The 14,428-nt window shown below is 40.2% G+C and overlaps 1 protein-coding gene across 1 annotated transcript; it reads right to left on the reverse strand.

Moving 5' to 3' along the window:
• Positions 1-6,385: 6,385 nt before the first annotated feature.
• LOC119739451 (ribonuclease P protein subunit p40-like) lies at positions 6,386-13,239 on the reverse strand. Its single transcript, XM_038214411.1, has 8 exons — positions 13,065-13,239; positions 11,796-11,940; positions 11,077-11,145; positions 10,039-10,137; positions 9,289-9,414; positions 8,892-9,162; positions 8,486-8,620; positions 6,386-7,496 (listed from the first exon to the last, which is right to left on the reverse strand). Exons 1-8 carry the CDS (start codon positions 13,173-13,175, stop codon positions 7,301-7,303), a joined length of 1,152 nt encoding a protein of 383 aa, XP_038070339.1. The 5' UTR covers positions 13,176-13,239; the 3' UTR covers positions 6,386-7,300.
• Positions 13,240-14,428: the final 1,189 nt, after the last annotated feature.

Here is a 14,428-nt window from a genome sequence, read left to right on the forward strand (position 1 = left end):
AACCCCCAAAAACAAGCAACAATATAATTATTAAATCTCCAGAATTGCGCCCGCCAGTCCATCGTTCATCCTTCAATTTTTTTTCTGCCTCCTTCTTTTGGATGTAACATTATTCATCAGCAGGATGAGTTAGGCCGCTCTCATCAGCAATAACAGGTCGACTGTACACTAGAGAGAAACTAAAAAGAACGGCAAAAGAACGTAGCGTTTGCCTGAAGCAGCCGTGGGTTGGCACGGTGTTGGACGTGTGTGGATGTTCTGACAGAATGTTCACACGAGTTAGCCAACGATGGATCAGGCACATAGTGACATTACTTTGTGTGTGGGATCATGGCGTGCGCCTATAGGGCATACCACTCCGTTCATAGCCTCACGATTGAAATGGACCAGACTGACAAGTAGGACAGTAGACAGAAGGAGAATGTGTCACTGCAAACGGTCTCTTATCTTGTTTGTTGTGCGTTCTGTCAAGTACGCCGAGAAAAGGAAGACATCTTTTTTTTTCTATAAAGATTAAACAAATTACCTTTGTGATCTTTTTGGGGCATACATTCGGTTGGTAAGTCATCGGCATTCTTGATCTATTATAAATCAAGCAAAACTAAACAAACTGAGCATTACACACATCACACATCCAGGTTGCCACATCGCATTTTAATACTAAGACACTGTTTACCCACTGCTATTGGTCGCAAGCCCGTCACGTGGCCGGCGCAATACTACCAATGAGTCAGTACATCATAAGCCTAGTTCTAATTTAGGAATTCACACTACACCGGCACAGCTGCGTTCTGCACAGCTGCGTTCTGCGTCACATGGCGCACTAGTACGCGCCACATCGCGCAGTACGCGCCACATCGCGCAGTACGCGCCACATCGCGCAGTACGCGCCACATTGCGCAGTACACGCCGCGCGCGCTAATCTCCATATACGGAGTTGTTTACGACTTCTCCCGAGAGGCACATACCATAACATAGCCAGGGGTGTTTAAAACAACATGAAGTAAACTTGTTGAATAAAATCTTAGGAAATTTATATATTGACTTGTTTGGACTCTTTGACCAAAAAGCTATTTATGAGTGGGAATAAATGTGTGCTTGGCCGGTTTTAAACGCTATGTTTAAAACCGGTTTGGAGGCTGGACGCTGATACTGACCTGGGCCGAAGCAGCTGAAAAGAACATAGGGATCACTTTACCTACTTTACCTTAGTGTGTGTACATTTTGAAGGAAATTAAGCAGCTTGATAATAGTTTCATCGATTAAAATACATTCAGCTGCAAATCATAATAAATACAAATATCCATGGATACAAATTCATATTTTTTTTTGTAGTGTAAGGAGCTTGATAATTTAAGCCATATTTTGAATGAAGTATTACCTAGATGGACAGAACTAGGTGCATCGTAAATTTGCTAGGAAAAACTTATCAAAACATGGGGTTGTTTACAAAAAAAACCTTTCACAGTTGTCAACAATTTAAACATTACCATTGAGGTAATATTTGCAATGGGAAATTTAGAAGCTTGAGCAAACAGTATGATACAAAGTTCATAAGACATAAGTCAGAAATAAAGTGAAGCTAAAAGTTTTACGTCCCGATAAATAGACAAAGCATAAAGAACAAAGTCATGTACACATTGTTTATGGGCAGACTAGGACCAATTTGGAGCAATTGATGTAGCTACTCTCACAACTTATACCACCTCATCCCCACCCTACAAACAAACAAAAAATAGAGGGAAAAAAGACTTATGCAGGGTACTTTGCAAACGCAAAATGGGCTATATCTGATGTTTGTGGGATGAATGTGTTGGTTTGTTCATACCATGTTTGTAATTGCATTTCTGTTTTAAATGTTTTAAATGTTTTCGAGGGTTTGGGGACAAATTTTCCACTTAACCGACATCTATTTAAAAAAAAACCCACTTTTTTTATCAAAAGTAATGTCTCGTTTTGCATAACAATAAATTAAACATTTCACTGAGGTTGGAGACTGTAAGAAGTGAAAAGTTTTGTGTGTAAACTGTGCCGGCGGGCACATTTTTTTTAAAAACCACGTTCAATGATACCATTCAGTGGTACCATTTCAAGCGGAGTATTGAGCAATTTTCTTTCTCATTAAAGGGCCATGCAATGTATCTTTTAAATGTAATCCTTGAAAATACACCTTTATGTCCAATGTAACCTTATTTGCAATTTTTGTTTCTTTTGTATGTCAGCAAACTACAATTGCTAGAATTTTGGATATTTTGCTGTTGTTAATATTTTTTTGGGTGAATCGTTGTTGTGTCAGTACAAGGCAGTAAGCTAACGAAAAAATCTTTCTCACAAATGTTAACAATTTATGAGTTCGCAATTTGAGCAGATAACCATAAACAGAACAGTGTCTTCCTGAAATGACATCACAGCAACAACGCCCTCAGTTCTCTGGATAAGGATGGAAGATTTTAAATGTTCAAAGAATTGCACTTTTCAATAAAATCAACCAAAAAGGGATGTCAAATATTTTTCATTAAGAGGAGTAGGAAGTTGCACAAAATGTGTTCCGAAGAAAAATTCATCGCATGGATCCTTTCAATCGATTGGTCAATTTCCGCGTAATTATCAGTGTTCTTACGTGCCTTAAAAAAGGTAAAGGGGACGAACCTGTGTTAACAGGAACGGAGTGCCCATCTCTCTGTCGAAGCGATTGGGCCAGACTCAAGTCCATGAAATGCTGCTGTGGGGGGGATCGCCACACCTTCTCCACAGCGAGCCTGTTACCTTCCCAGCATTGAATAAAGCCGGTACCGATTTTAACACCTGGGTTGAGAGGAGTAATTGAGGTAAAGCGCCTTACTCATGGGCACAACACGCATGGCCACGGCGGGGCTCGAACCCACAATCTCACGAACATGAGGCCTGTGCTCTACCGCTAGACCACACGTGCCCTCTGAACCTTTAAACGATGCCAAAAGATCGTTCGCATTCTCAGATGGTCGAATGGAGGCCTTTGCATCGAGTACAACGATCAAACATGTTTAACAAGTGCAGTAATAACCATTCTCGGAAGGTGATGCAGATAGGCCAAATAATTGTAATGCAGTGAATTCGGCCGCCTTATTATTCATAATAACAACATGAAAACTGTCGTTCACGTTTTTCAGTCCATGTCAATTATGAGTTAACCTTCCATAGTGCATACATTCGCCGACCGCCTATCTTGAATACAATACCTTAATTAAGGTGATTAACCCGGGACGAAACCTCCTCCGGCCCCAACATATTTTTCTGCGAAATCGTCAACGCTGGATTAATTTTCTCGCCGCAGCCTTTTATGAGTTCGTATAGAACAGCAAATGAAACGTGTATCATTTCAACAGTGTGGTTTTTTTTCAGCTCAAATGATTTCGAATGGGAGGGCACCTGGGGCCGGGGAAGGACATCTGCTGGGGGGGGGGGGGGGGGGGGAGGGGCGAACGGGCCGGAAGGGGGAACATGCACCCTGTGCGCACCCAGTGGTTTTGCCACTGTCATAGAATGATTATCGCGGACACTTTCATATTATCTTAACAACTGGATGTACTGCTCGCGCAACATGCCGCAGATTTTCTGACGGAGTGCACAACAATATTTTGCTTTTCATCGAGCGTGTATTGTCAATCACGTACGGATATAATACCGCGCACGATTTCAGACTGGGGCCCCCAGCATATGCAGCAAGATATGTGACAGGGGGAATCCCCCTCTTTTGTGTTTGCTCATTGGTTACCAGAATCTCAGGAAATCTTTTGAGATATCGGGGGGGGGGGGGGGGGTGCGCTAGGTAGCCATAGACTAGGGCGTGTATATTGGGGACATGGAGGGTACCCCTCTGTCGCATATCGCGCTGGGAATAATCCCTTGGGTCCTTATACGCCATATTCACTCTAAAATGCTGTTTCCTAGCACATTCCCCTAGATATCTCAAAAGAGTAACTGAGATTTCGGGAACACAATGACCAACACAAAAATAGGGTTCTCTTCCGTCGCTGTCCAATCAGGCTAAAACTCCGCAGATGCACTTAACACAAATGTTTGTACTATCATACCAGATTTCTAAATTATCAGGTTTTTAAAAAAAAATCTGAGATCAGAGGGGCAGAATCAAAACCAACCAAAACCGGTTCTCTTCTTTTATGAACTGGATTTTCAAAAGAGTAACATGAGATTTTAATTACGGCCTAGTGTAACCAGCTCATTCACTTTTTGTTTGAATTTGGAAAGGGATGTCATTACAATCAACGAACTCGTTCATCCGGTTGGTCTCCTGCAACGTTTTATGCGGAGAAAGATCCTTCTTCACTGTTACGTTGCGTGGGGCTGCATCCCTTTTTACTCCAGACTAGAGCACCGCCCTTTCGTTCTTTTCTCTAATGTCACGATGGATGCTTACTCAATAGTTCCTAATTAATTCTAGTCCCCACACTTAATTTGATTCATCTATTTTTTGTGTAACTTTCAATGACAGTCGATGCCTTAGTTCATTGCGTTATGTTCTATAAAAAGCAGTTTTCTAGTGTAAATTTGTTTTTGTCGTGTATTCGGGGTTTTTTTTGGTCAGTTTTATCTGGTACTTCTTAATAGTTCAATGTTAATAATGTTTTTTAATGGGATAACTATCTGGTACTTCTTATTATTTCAATGTTAATAATAAATTTTTTTTAATGGGATTACTATTTTTCCCCAAATACTGTAATAATGTTCAATTCAGCCCTTAGCTGCGAGTCATGATTGATTCAATAAACCATTTAATGATTGACACCCCGTTATTTTTGGTTTAACCTTATTTACATGTGTAATTCACACTTCACTAAACACCATTTAAATTTAAACTACAGTCAAGCTGCTTGTATTTATTTCATTTTACGATTTTTGAGGACCAAACTTTTGTTCCAATATTCCTTCATGTGGTTATTATTAATCTAATAGGAAACCTTACAATGCAGTTCCTTATGGTAAATTAACATTGGTTCCTTAAGCCACAGCATGGAACCTTACAGTTAAAACTTTTTTTTGAAAATGACTTTAACTGCTGAAACTGCTCAATGACTGGACTGATCTGAAATATACAAATCACAAAGTGGCCTGATATATCAGCCTTAGCAAGGCCTTCTTCAGAGGCAAAGTTTAAGCTTTTGCAAAATGTTACATTTTGTATAAAATAAACTGGAGATTTCAAACTATTTTACTGAACAATTACAAATTATACTAAAAGATGCTGTTGACTTGTTTCACATATTATGTATATTTATTACCACATAATCTTCTATGAAAAAAGACAATGCACATTATGCTTGCTGAAGTTTTTGGGAATATAATTGTACATGTAGTTCAATTTTCACCTTTTAAAGCTCTTGATGATATGCACAACTTTGTTTGTCACCTTTAAAAATAACAGTATGTACTATACATCTGGTATTACAAGATCACAAATGCATCATTTGAACATCCATGCTTTCTAAATGTCTCATTAAAAAAAGAATTCAAATAGAAATATTTTATTAGATAAGTTTTGAGTTTTACAATGAGACATCATACAAATAAATGGACTTTTGATAAGTTTGATGAAGTAAATTACCAAATTTTATTTAAAAAAATAAAAATAGGATTGTCCACTTACGATTCCAAAAGTATTAGTTTAAATTATGCATATATCAATCTTTGTCCATAGGGCAAAATGACATCGAAATTTTGAAGACCAAATTAAAATCAGCAGAGTGAAAAAGCACAGCTTTCCAGATACATGTAATTAGGATAAACTTATAATCTTAAGGTTAGCCTTATAAACGTGTCTCCAAAACTGGACTTCCTCCGTCTGGAATTCCCTGAAAACTTGTGTTTCACAAATTTGAAATCTAGACTTTTTTCCCTTTCCCACTTGATGCTTGCTATGAAAGCTACTTAACTAGTTAATAACAAGGAAATATTTCCCTGAACATTTCCCCCCTGAAAATTACGGAATAACTAGATGTCTAATGGTACGGAATAAGATTTTTCCTGGTTATTAACCCTAACCGCCCTGAATCCTTCAAAATCCTCTTTGCCAAAGTGGAGGAATTTGAAGGATTGAGGCTACATGGCAAAAGTGTGTTACTGATTTCGTGGGATGCACTTTGTCAAGGTCTTGGGCCAGACCTTGTGCTGTTTTTGCTCAGCCATGCATAAATATAGGCCTGGATTATGCTTGAAATCCTTCGTACTGCTCCAGGATGCCATTGGCCGAGCCTCAACATATTGACAGTCACTGCCACAGGATTTTGCAGAATTCAGGCAGTGGTCACCCCTCCATGGACCATTTTCAAGAAAAAATGAAGGAATTTGCAGGATTGAGGCTATATGCTATTTTCCCATGAGGCCAATTGGAGGATTTTGCAGGATTGAGGCTACATCCCAGCAAAAAGGCCTAGGGAGTTAGGGTTAACATGGCCAGTAGCTTCCATAGTGAACATCAAGTGAAAAACAAAACAGTCTAGATTTCAAATTCAGAAACACATCTTCTTTTCATGAAAGTTAGCATTCAAAGCTGTGGGGCTCTACACACAGAGGAAATTTAAAGGGGTATTCAACGAACATGAACAATCAGGGGTTTCACAATTTGAACAGAAAACTCCTTAACTGAAGAGTGGGTAATTAAAGATACATTTTCCATGCTATTTGCAAGTTTCACCTCAAAAATTAATTTTTTTTTTCAATTGTGTTTTTCCTAGCAATATGAAAGTTATATACTTTGAGTGAGACATCAAAACAAAAAACTCTTCCCGCTCCTTCCAATCAGCTGCAGTTCAGCTATGGAACAACTTACCAGATATTGTCAAACAGGCCGAAACATCAGAACAATTCAAAACCCGGGTCAAAACATATCTGTTCAATTTGTATAATTGTTGATTTCATGAGAGCGCATAGGGACCTCATGGTGATATGCGCTATATAAGAATGGTTTTTATTATTTTTTATTATTACCACCATTTAGTTATTGAATTATTTCTTTCCAATTGGCTGCCAGACAATAAATTGGTTCTCACAGGGCGGGTTATTTGTGCACAAAAAAAAAATTCCTTTTTCAGGGGGTTGCAGATGCCAAAAATTGGACTAAAGTACAATGTAGTTGTATTTTCTTTGAAACAAAACATACAAATTGGAAATTTGAACTTTACAAAATTTAAACCAAACAGAGATATCTGACACTTTTCATACATTTCAGAGGAATGAAAATTTATACAAACTTTGTTCCAGTATAAAAATTAATGTCAATTTATTACACTCCTGAACATAATCGTCAGGGGCATACATCGTGATCTCCAATGCCCATTATCAACCAGTACCTTTGTTCCTTGGGAAAGATGACAAACGTGTAGAGATTGTTACCGTACTTGCTGAAGCCGTGCTCTCTGCTTCCCCACGAGACAGGGGAGTCAGTAAATCCGTGAACAGTCAGCGCTGCCCACGGCATTCTGCTGCATTCGACCTTCGACCTAGAATTTGGAAACAGAGAGCAAGGAATGGAAAGAAAAGTGAAACCAAGACAACAACCGAGTTTCATTTGGCACACCACAAAGACTGAACTGCTCTGACTTGTGATTTGGGCCCAATTTCATGGCTCCGCTTACATTAAAGCCAGAGTCCATCATTTGCAGCTATCCAAAAAGCAACTGGCGTAATTATTTTTGAACATTATACTTGGTTGAAAGACAGTAAGGGGACTAAAGAGAAATTATTCTTTCTTGCAAGCTGTCATTTTGAAGTAATCAACAAAAGAAGGCCTTTCCAATGGTGCTCCTTAAGGAAATTCAAATTAGTAGCTTGTTTTGTTATTCGGTGAAGCGCGCGCAAGCATTAGCATGACGCACAAACGCGCGCGGTTGCTATAATTCATCAGTGTGCAACATCGCGTAGCTGCAATCGGCCCAGTGCGAACGTGTCTCGGACGCTGAATTCAGGCCCAATTCAAAACATGATTCAGCAACTTTTGATTTGAAATTGAGATCCTAGATGCTGTTTTTCTCGGAATATACAGCTGAAGCTGAGCTGAAACTTCATCAGGTTATTTGTTCAGCACCCTTCTTTAAATTTTGAGCAAGTTTGTTGCTTCAAACGAACAAAATGCACAAATTACAAATGATGGACTATATCTTTAAATGTTGGCTAAAAATCCCTGTTTGCTGTAGCAGAAAATTGTGCTTACGGTTAGCACACATATTTCCTGGGCAAGTATACATCCTATATATCTAAGAATTCTGTGCTTATAGGGTTAGCACATGTTTGCTTTTGTTGCTAGTGCTGTAAGCACAGACTGGTGATCATAAGTGGGAAATGTGTGGTTTGCAGAGTCGTAGCTTGACCAGTGGCGTTGCTTGCAGGTGGGGGGGGGGGAGCATATTATTTCCTCCCCAATATTTGTTGACAAGTGCCCTTTTTTTGTTAATGTTGCAACTAGAAACAAAACAAGGTAGCAGATGTTTACCTGAGAGCATCCAGCATGTGAAGAATTCTCTCGGATGTTATCAAGCCAGTCCATCGATGACAGACAGAGCTAGATACTTGCTGGGAAGGCTCAGGGCAGCGATATGTGTTGACAAAGCTGTCCGAGGCTCCCGAGCTATACAAAGTAATTCAAATGATCGTCAAGGTAATGGGCAATTCCACGGTTACTCACGTTACATTTTTGATGTACTTTTGAGTTTCCTTGGGCTGTAATTACCTTACTGAAAAGGTTTAATAACGGTTATCCCCATGGTAGGTAGAGTAGACCTAGACCTACCTAAGCACCAATGATGACATCCACAAAAAATGTGTTATGTATGATAAACAAGACGCACAAAATCGGTTACTCATGTTACATTTTCGTAGGCCTATTTTAGGATGCTCACCAGTCGCACTGACAGGCCACAGCTCCCAACCATTCGTAGACCTCTGCCGCATCACATGACCTCACTTGAGTCTCTTCACAGCCCTGACTGCTCCCGTTCATCCGGGAAGCGTCTTGATTTGATTTGTGCTGACGATGGAGGAGGAGTGAGCTGTCAATCACTGGAATAGACTGGTTCCTCATCTGAAAGCTGTGCTGCCTTTGCTCAACTCTCAGGCATTCATACTTGCTGCTCCAAAATGAACCGAGGTCATCAAGAGACTGGCTTGGATCTGAAGAAAAAAAACCCAGCAAAATGTAGGTTTTTTATTTGCAGGGTCTGTCTTTGCTTGGTGTTGGCTGTAACATGAATATGCAAAAACATCAACCGTCGCTAACATCACCTCTGAGAAGCTTACCGTTGGGTTGCCATGCCAACAAGAAGTCAAAGGTCAGATCCAGTCTATCCTTGAAACACCACTGCACCCTCTCATAGTTCTTCTTGCCCTTGCAAAAGCTTTCTGCAACAAGGTTCACTTCAACAGCTGGAAAAAGAGGCAAAAATGAAGCATTTGTGATGGAAAGTAAAAACAGTTAAGATATCTCAACCGTTCTGTGTTGCAATGGTCCACTGGTTATGGTGTTTAACTCGTGTGTGATGGTACATAGGTTCAAACCCTGAGAGAGTGCACAGCGCTTGTGTTCTTGGGCAAGATACTCTACAGCAATAACACGTTGGTACCTGTGAGAATAGAGACCAGACTGCATTGATCTCAAGCTGCTGCTGCTGCAAAAAAAATCTCGACTTCAACTTCTAGCCATATGTGTGTCCTTGGGCAAGCCACTTCACCCCCACTTGCCTCTTTCCACCCAGGATTATAAATGGGTACCGGCATTAGCTGGGGAGTAACCTGCGATGGACTGGCATCCCATCCAGGAGGAATACAAATTGTCTCTGTCGTTTCATGCCAAGGAAACCGGAGATAAACACCAGCCTGACGGGCCATATTGGCTTGTGACAGTATACATTGTACACAAAAATCCTTTTTGGCTCATTTCATGTACTGTACAAGTAAGCAATGGCTTCTGTGATAACCAATCATATCCATCCTGTTCTTTATTTAAAGTGAAGTTCTACTGTAATACAAGTATCGACCATTTCAACGTACAGTATTTTGTCACCTTCCTTGGTTTTTCAAACTGTGAGGGTTTCCCTTCCAAGCCCAATTCCTGGTAGGTGTCTTTGTTGACAGAAAGTATAAGTCTACCTGCAAAAACAATCATCACACAGACAAGTAACTAGCAATGTCAAATCATCAAAATGAATCCAGAGGTTTGCATAATAGTGCTGTGCGTCTCGTACAGATCACTAGTCGTGGGATACACGTCTCGATTTCCCACTACTATTTTCCATATTAAGTTTGCGAAATACTAATTTACTTAGTGCACAAGGCCTTTTTGGCTAGGAAATCCTCAATCCTGCAAAAGCCTCTAATTCTCACCATGAAAAAAACTGGATTAAAGCCTCAATCTTTTTGTTCAGTGGAGGGTGACCATCGCCTCAATCTTACAAACTTCTTCAACAATCACTGTTAATGGGTTGAGGCAGTGCCGATGACATTCAGAAGCAGTGTGGATGATATCGAGCAAAACGCAGGGCTCAATGGTGCATGGTTGAACATGGTTGAACGCATCGGTGTCTAACATCAACTGACACCTTTTTTTCATTCAGCCACAATGCTCCAAAACCACCTGGCCCCAATTTCACGGTGCTGCTAAGCACACGATTTTCTGCTAACAGTGCCTCCGTCTATTTCATGGAGACCATATGCATAAGCACAGCAAATGGCATGCTTACTTCCAGAGGAAAAATTTGCTTTACTTAGTGATGTAACAATAGAAATCTCCATGCACGCGCGACCATTAGTACATCCATGCCGTGAAATAGTGCTTAAGGTTAGCAAATTTTTCTGCTACGTTAAACACAACCTTTCTGCTAACTGTTAAGCAGCGCAGTGAAATTGGCCCCTGGAGGATTTTGGAGGATTGAGAAGGGTTAGTGTTAACATCAATACAGTTGGGTCTATGCTCCGGCAACTAAATTGTTATTCTGATTCTAAATGATAAAAGTTGACCAAATTTAAAGCAATGTAGGATTTTTAGCGAAAAATTGCAGTTAGAACTATGACATGATTGTACACACTTACCTGTTGGCAAGATAGCAGCCACATTGTGTGTATCAATGTGTTGACCGATGGAAAGAACGTAGAGTCTACCTGCAAAACACAAATAATACTGACACAATAACAAAGTTTGAAAAAAGAAGTTGGATACAAGCGTGTCCTTGGGTTCCAATTCAAAGAGAAAACTGAGATATGCAGAAATACCAAATTATCTTCAAGAAAACTTAAATCCTCGATCCTGATTGGTCGATCCATGGCAACAAGCCGTGCTACATATAACCATGTAGCACGGCCACGGTCCATACCGCACTCTGCATTTTGCGATATTCCAAGATGCGTGCGCCATTCCGTACAACCACGCACATGTAATACTATAGGATAAATACTTTGTGTACAGCGTGCGTTTCATCTATAATGCGCGTCAAGTTTGCTTGAGGATAAATTCGTTATCACGCTCGCGCTCGTGGAACACGGAAAATGTAGTGCGTCTGTGCCCCACTTTGGCCTCGTGGTATGTGGGACACAGATGCACTACATTATTCCGTGTTCCACTCGTGCTCGCGGGATAACTAATATTATCATAGAATCAAAATTATCGTAGGAAGTATCTTGAATAAGGAATAAATATGTACTTGGTAGGTATTCAACACCACGTTTATGACCGGTTGGAGTCTGGATGCTGATAATTACCCGAGCTGAAGGAGTTTATAGTAGAGAAAAGCAAATCGAGAAATGAACCTTACCTGCTTTCACAAATCTGCTGACAAATTCAGCATTGGTGAGCTCTGCAAGAGGGAGTCTTTTAACGGCGTAGTATTCCTGACGCTGTGGGCTGGATACTTGAACAGCATCTGGTAGTGAGTCACAGCAGGGTAGAAATACCTCCACCTATTGATTGGTACAAGGCCAGATCCAGAACACAATTTTGGTTTTTTGGGGGAGGGGTGGTCATAAAATTGTTTTAGTTCCCCCCCAAAAATGGGTCCAAAAATTTTAGACCCCATATTTAATATGAAAAGCAAGGGGGGGGGGCACTACATTACTTTTGTTGAGTTTTGTGGGTGGTGTATGCAGTGGCTGCCTTTTTGGCGATGTCACTTAACAAAAAATAAAATAAAAAAATTGCAGAGAAAAAGGAGGCACTACTGACAGCCGATCAAGTTATGTTCGCTGGCCAGAGTGGTAATTGGTTTGTGTACAAACACATTCGTGTGCAAAAGAATGGCAATGCTTGGTCGATTATGCCAAGTAAAAAAAACGATCTTTAGCATCCTGCGTTTTTGAAAAAAAGGAAGGAGGCCCTTTTTCCCCTCCCAAATGGCCGCCCGGCGGGGCTATTTGTCAAGATGGCCGCCGAAAAAGCTTGATACCCCAAGAAACTGTTCAAAATTGACTCTAATTTGGACTCTAATTTGATCAAAACAAAACAGGGGCCCTACACTTCACGATCGCCTGTGTTTGTCATATCCGTACACGTACATGACACGCAGTGGCTATCGTTACGGCAGCCGTAACGCATTTCCCATTTTCTATCGTTACAGTAGTACTGCAACTTTTATAAAAACATGAGAAGAAAATATAAAATTAGAATGAAAAAATTGAATTTGAACGTTATGAAATTTGGACTTTATTTCCCTTTTAAAAAAACTCCTCCAAAGCCTCAGGTTAGAAAAGGAAAAAAAATTCGAGTGCAAAACTGAGATGCGAACCCGCAACCTCGCGGTGCAAAATCCTACCCTCTATTGACTGAGCTGTCGCACTGCTCGCTAAAACGTGGGGAAACAAATATACCTGCGTGCGTATCAAAAAAGTATCGTAGAGGGCGCTAAACAACGGCTGCCGTAACGATAGCCACTTCGTTGTCAAAAAGTTGTCTAGGCTAATTGTAGACCCGTGAACGTGGACGTTGTAAACCACGTTCACGGGTCTAGGCTAATTGGTAAACATGGTAAATGGTAGGCCTAGTTATGGTACAAAACATGGTCCTAAAACCCTGCTGCAGAAATACTTACCGCATGATTAAAATAGTGATCCGAAACACAAGAAGTGTGTCTTGAATTCTTGTGAATGAAAGCTGAACTTTCAAAGATTGTCTTACTCTTTGGACTTAAAAACTCAACCATGTTCGCACACACAACAGTGTTGGCCGCTGATATGATCAGGGTGACCGTAAGGTCAGAGCCAAATTCTGCTAAATGCGCATCAAAAATCTGTCAGATCTATCAAAAATCTGCCAAATTTCCCAGAATTACTCGAAATAGGCTACACTATAAATACTTAAAATCACATGCAGATTGGTAGTATTTCCTTGATTAAGATTCAAATTACACAATAAACAATCTTGTAAATAAAGATAATGTGAAATTATTGGTAAAAAAATCCATCAAAATGCGGATCCGGCAACGACGAAGTCCGTTTCCCAGTGAACCTCAGCAACTAGACTAGCCAACCTGTCCCATTATGCAAGGGTTTGTTTGAAAGGATTGAAGTTTTTCAAACAAATGTGCACTTTTTTGTTCAAATTTGCTGTTTGTCTGTCAAATAGGCCTGACCATTTTTGAAGAATTCTGCCAGAAATCTGCCAAAAAATCGATTCTGTCAAATTTTCTGTCAAACTCGTTTTTAACAAACATTCTGTCAAAATTAGCCGAAAATCGGCTAATACGGTCACCCTTTGCGATACTCCGCGATCCGACAACAATATGGTGATATCATCAAACAACAGGCGGCGCTCTTCACAATTAACGGTACAATCTTAAAACCCTTTAATTCTCATTAGCTAAGCTATTAAAAGAAAAACGGATAACGAACCCATTTCCCCAATTCCTAAGCAAAAAGAAAAATGGATAACGAAACCATTTCCCAATTCCTAAGCAAAAAGAAAAAATGGATAACGAAACCATTTCCCAATTCCTAAGCAAAAAGAAAAACGGATAACTAACCTATTTCCAATTTCCCGCGCAAAATGGATAACGGACATCGAATCCAAAATCCCATCTCGATCTCGACAGCAAAACGGATAACGAATAACGATTCCCATTTCCGTATTCGACAGTTAAACGGAAAACGAATAACCGACTTCCGATTCCCATTTCCCTATTCGTCAGTTAAACGGAAAACGAATATCGATTCCCACTTCCTATTTCGAAAGCAAAACGGAAAACGAATAACGATTCCCACTTCCAAAATCCTATCGAGATAGGAATTGGGATTTCGCAGTGCATGATGGGAAAATTCGGACTTCGAAACTTTTCCGCAACCTCGTCCCCAGGTTAACTTTATTTGTAACTTTCTTTCCATTATTATGTACCTGTCAGTGCGTACCGCTCAACACTACGTAAACGAGATTGTATTTGACACCGTTAATTGTGAAGAG

Source organism: Patiria miniata, unplaced genomic scaffold, assembly GCF_015706575.1.
Source record: "Patiria miniata isolate m_02_andy unplaced genomic scaffold, ASM1570657v1 HiC_scaffold_30, whole genome shotgun sequence".
NCBI lineage: Eukaryota > Metazoa > Echinodermata > Asteroidea > Valvatida > Asterinidae > Patiria > Patiria miniata.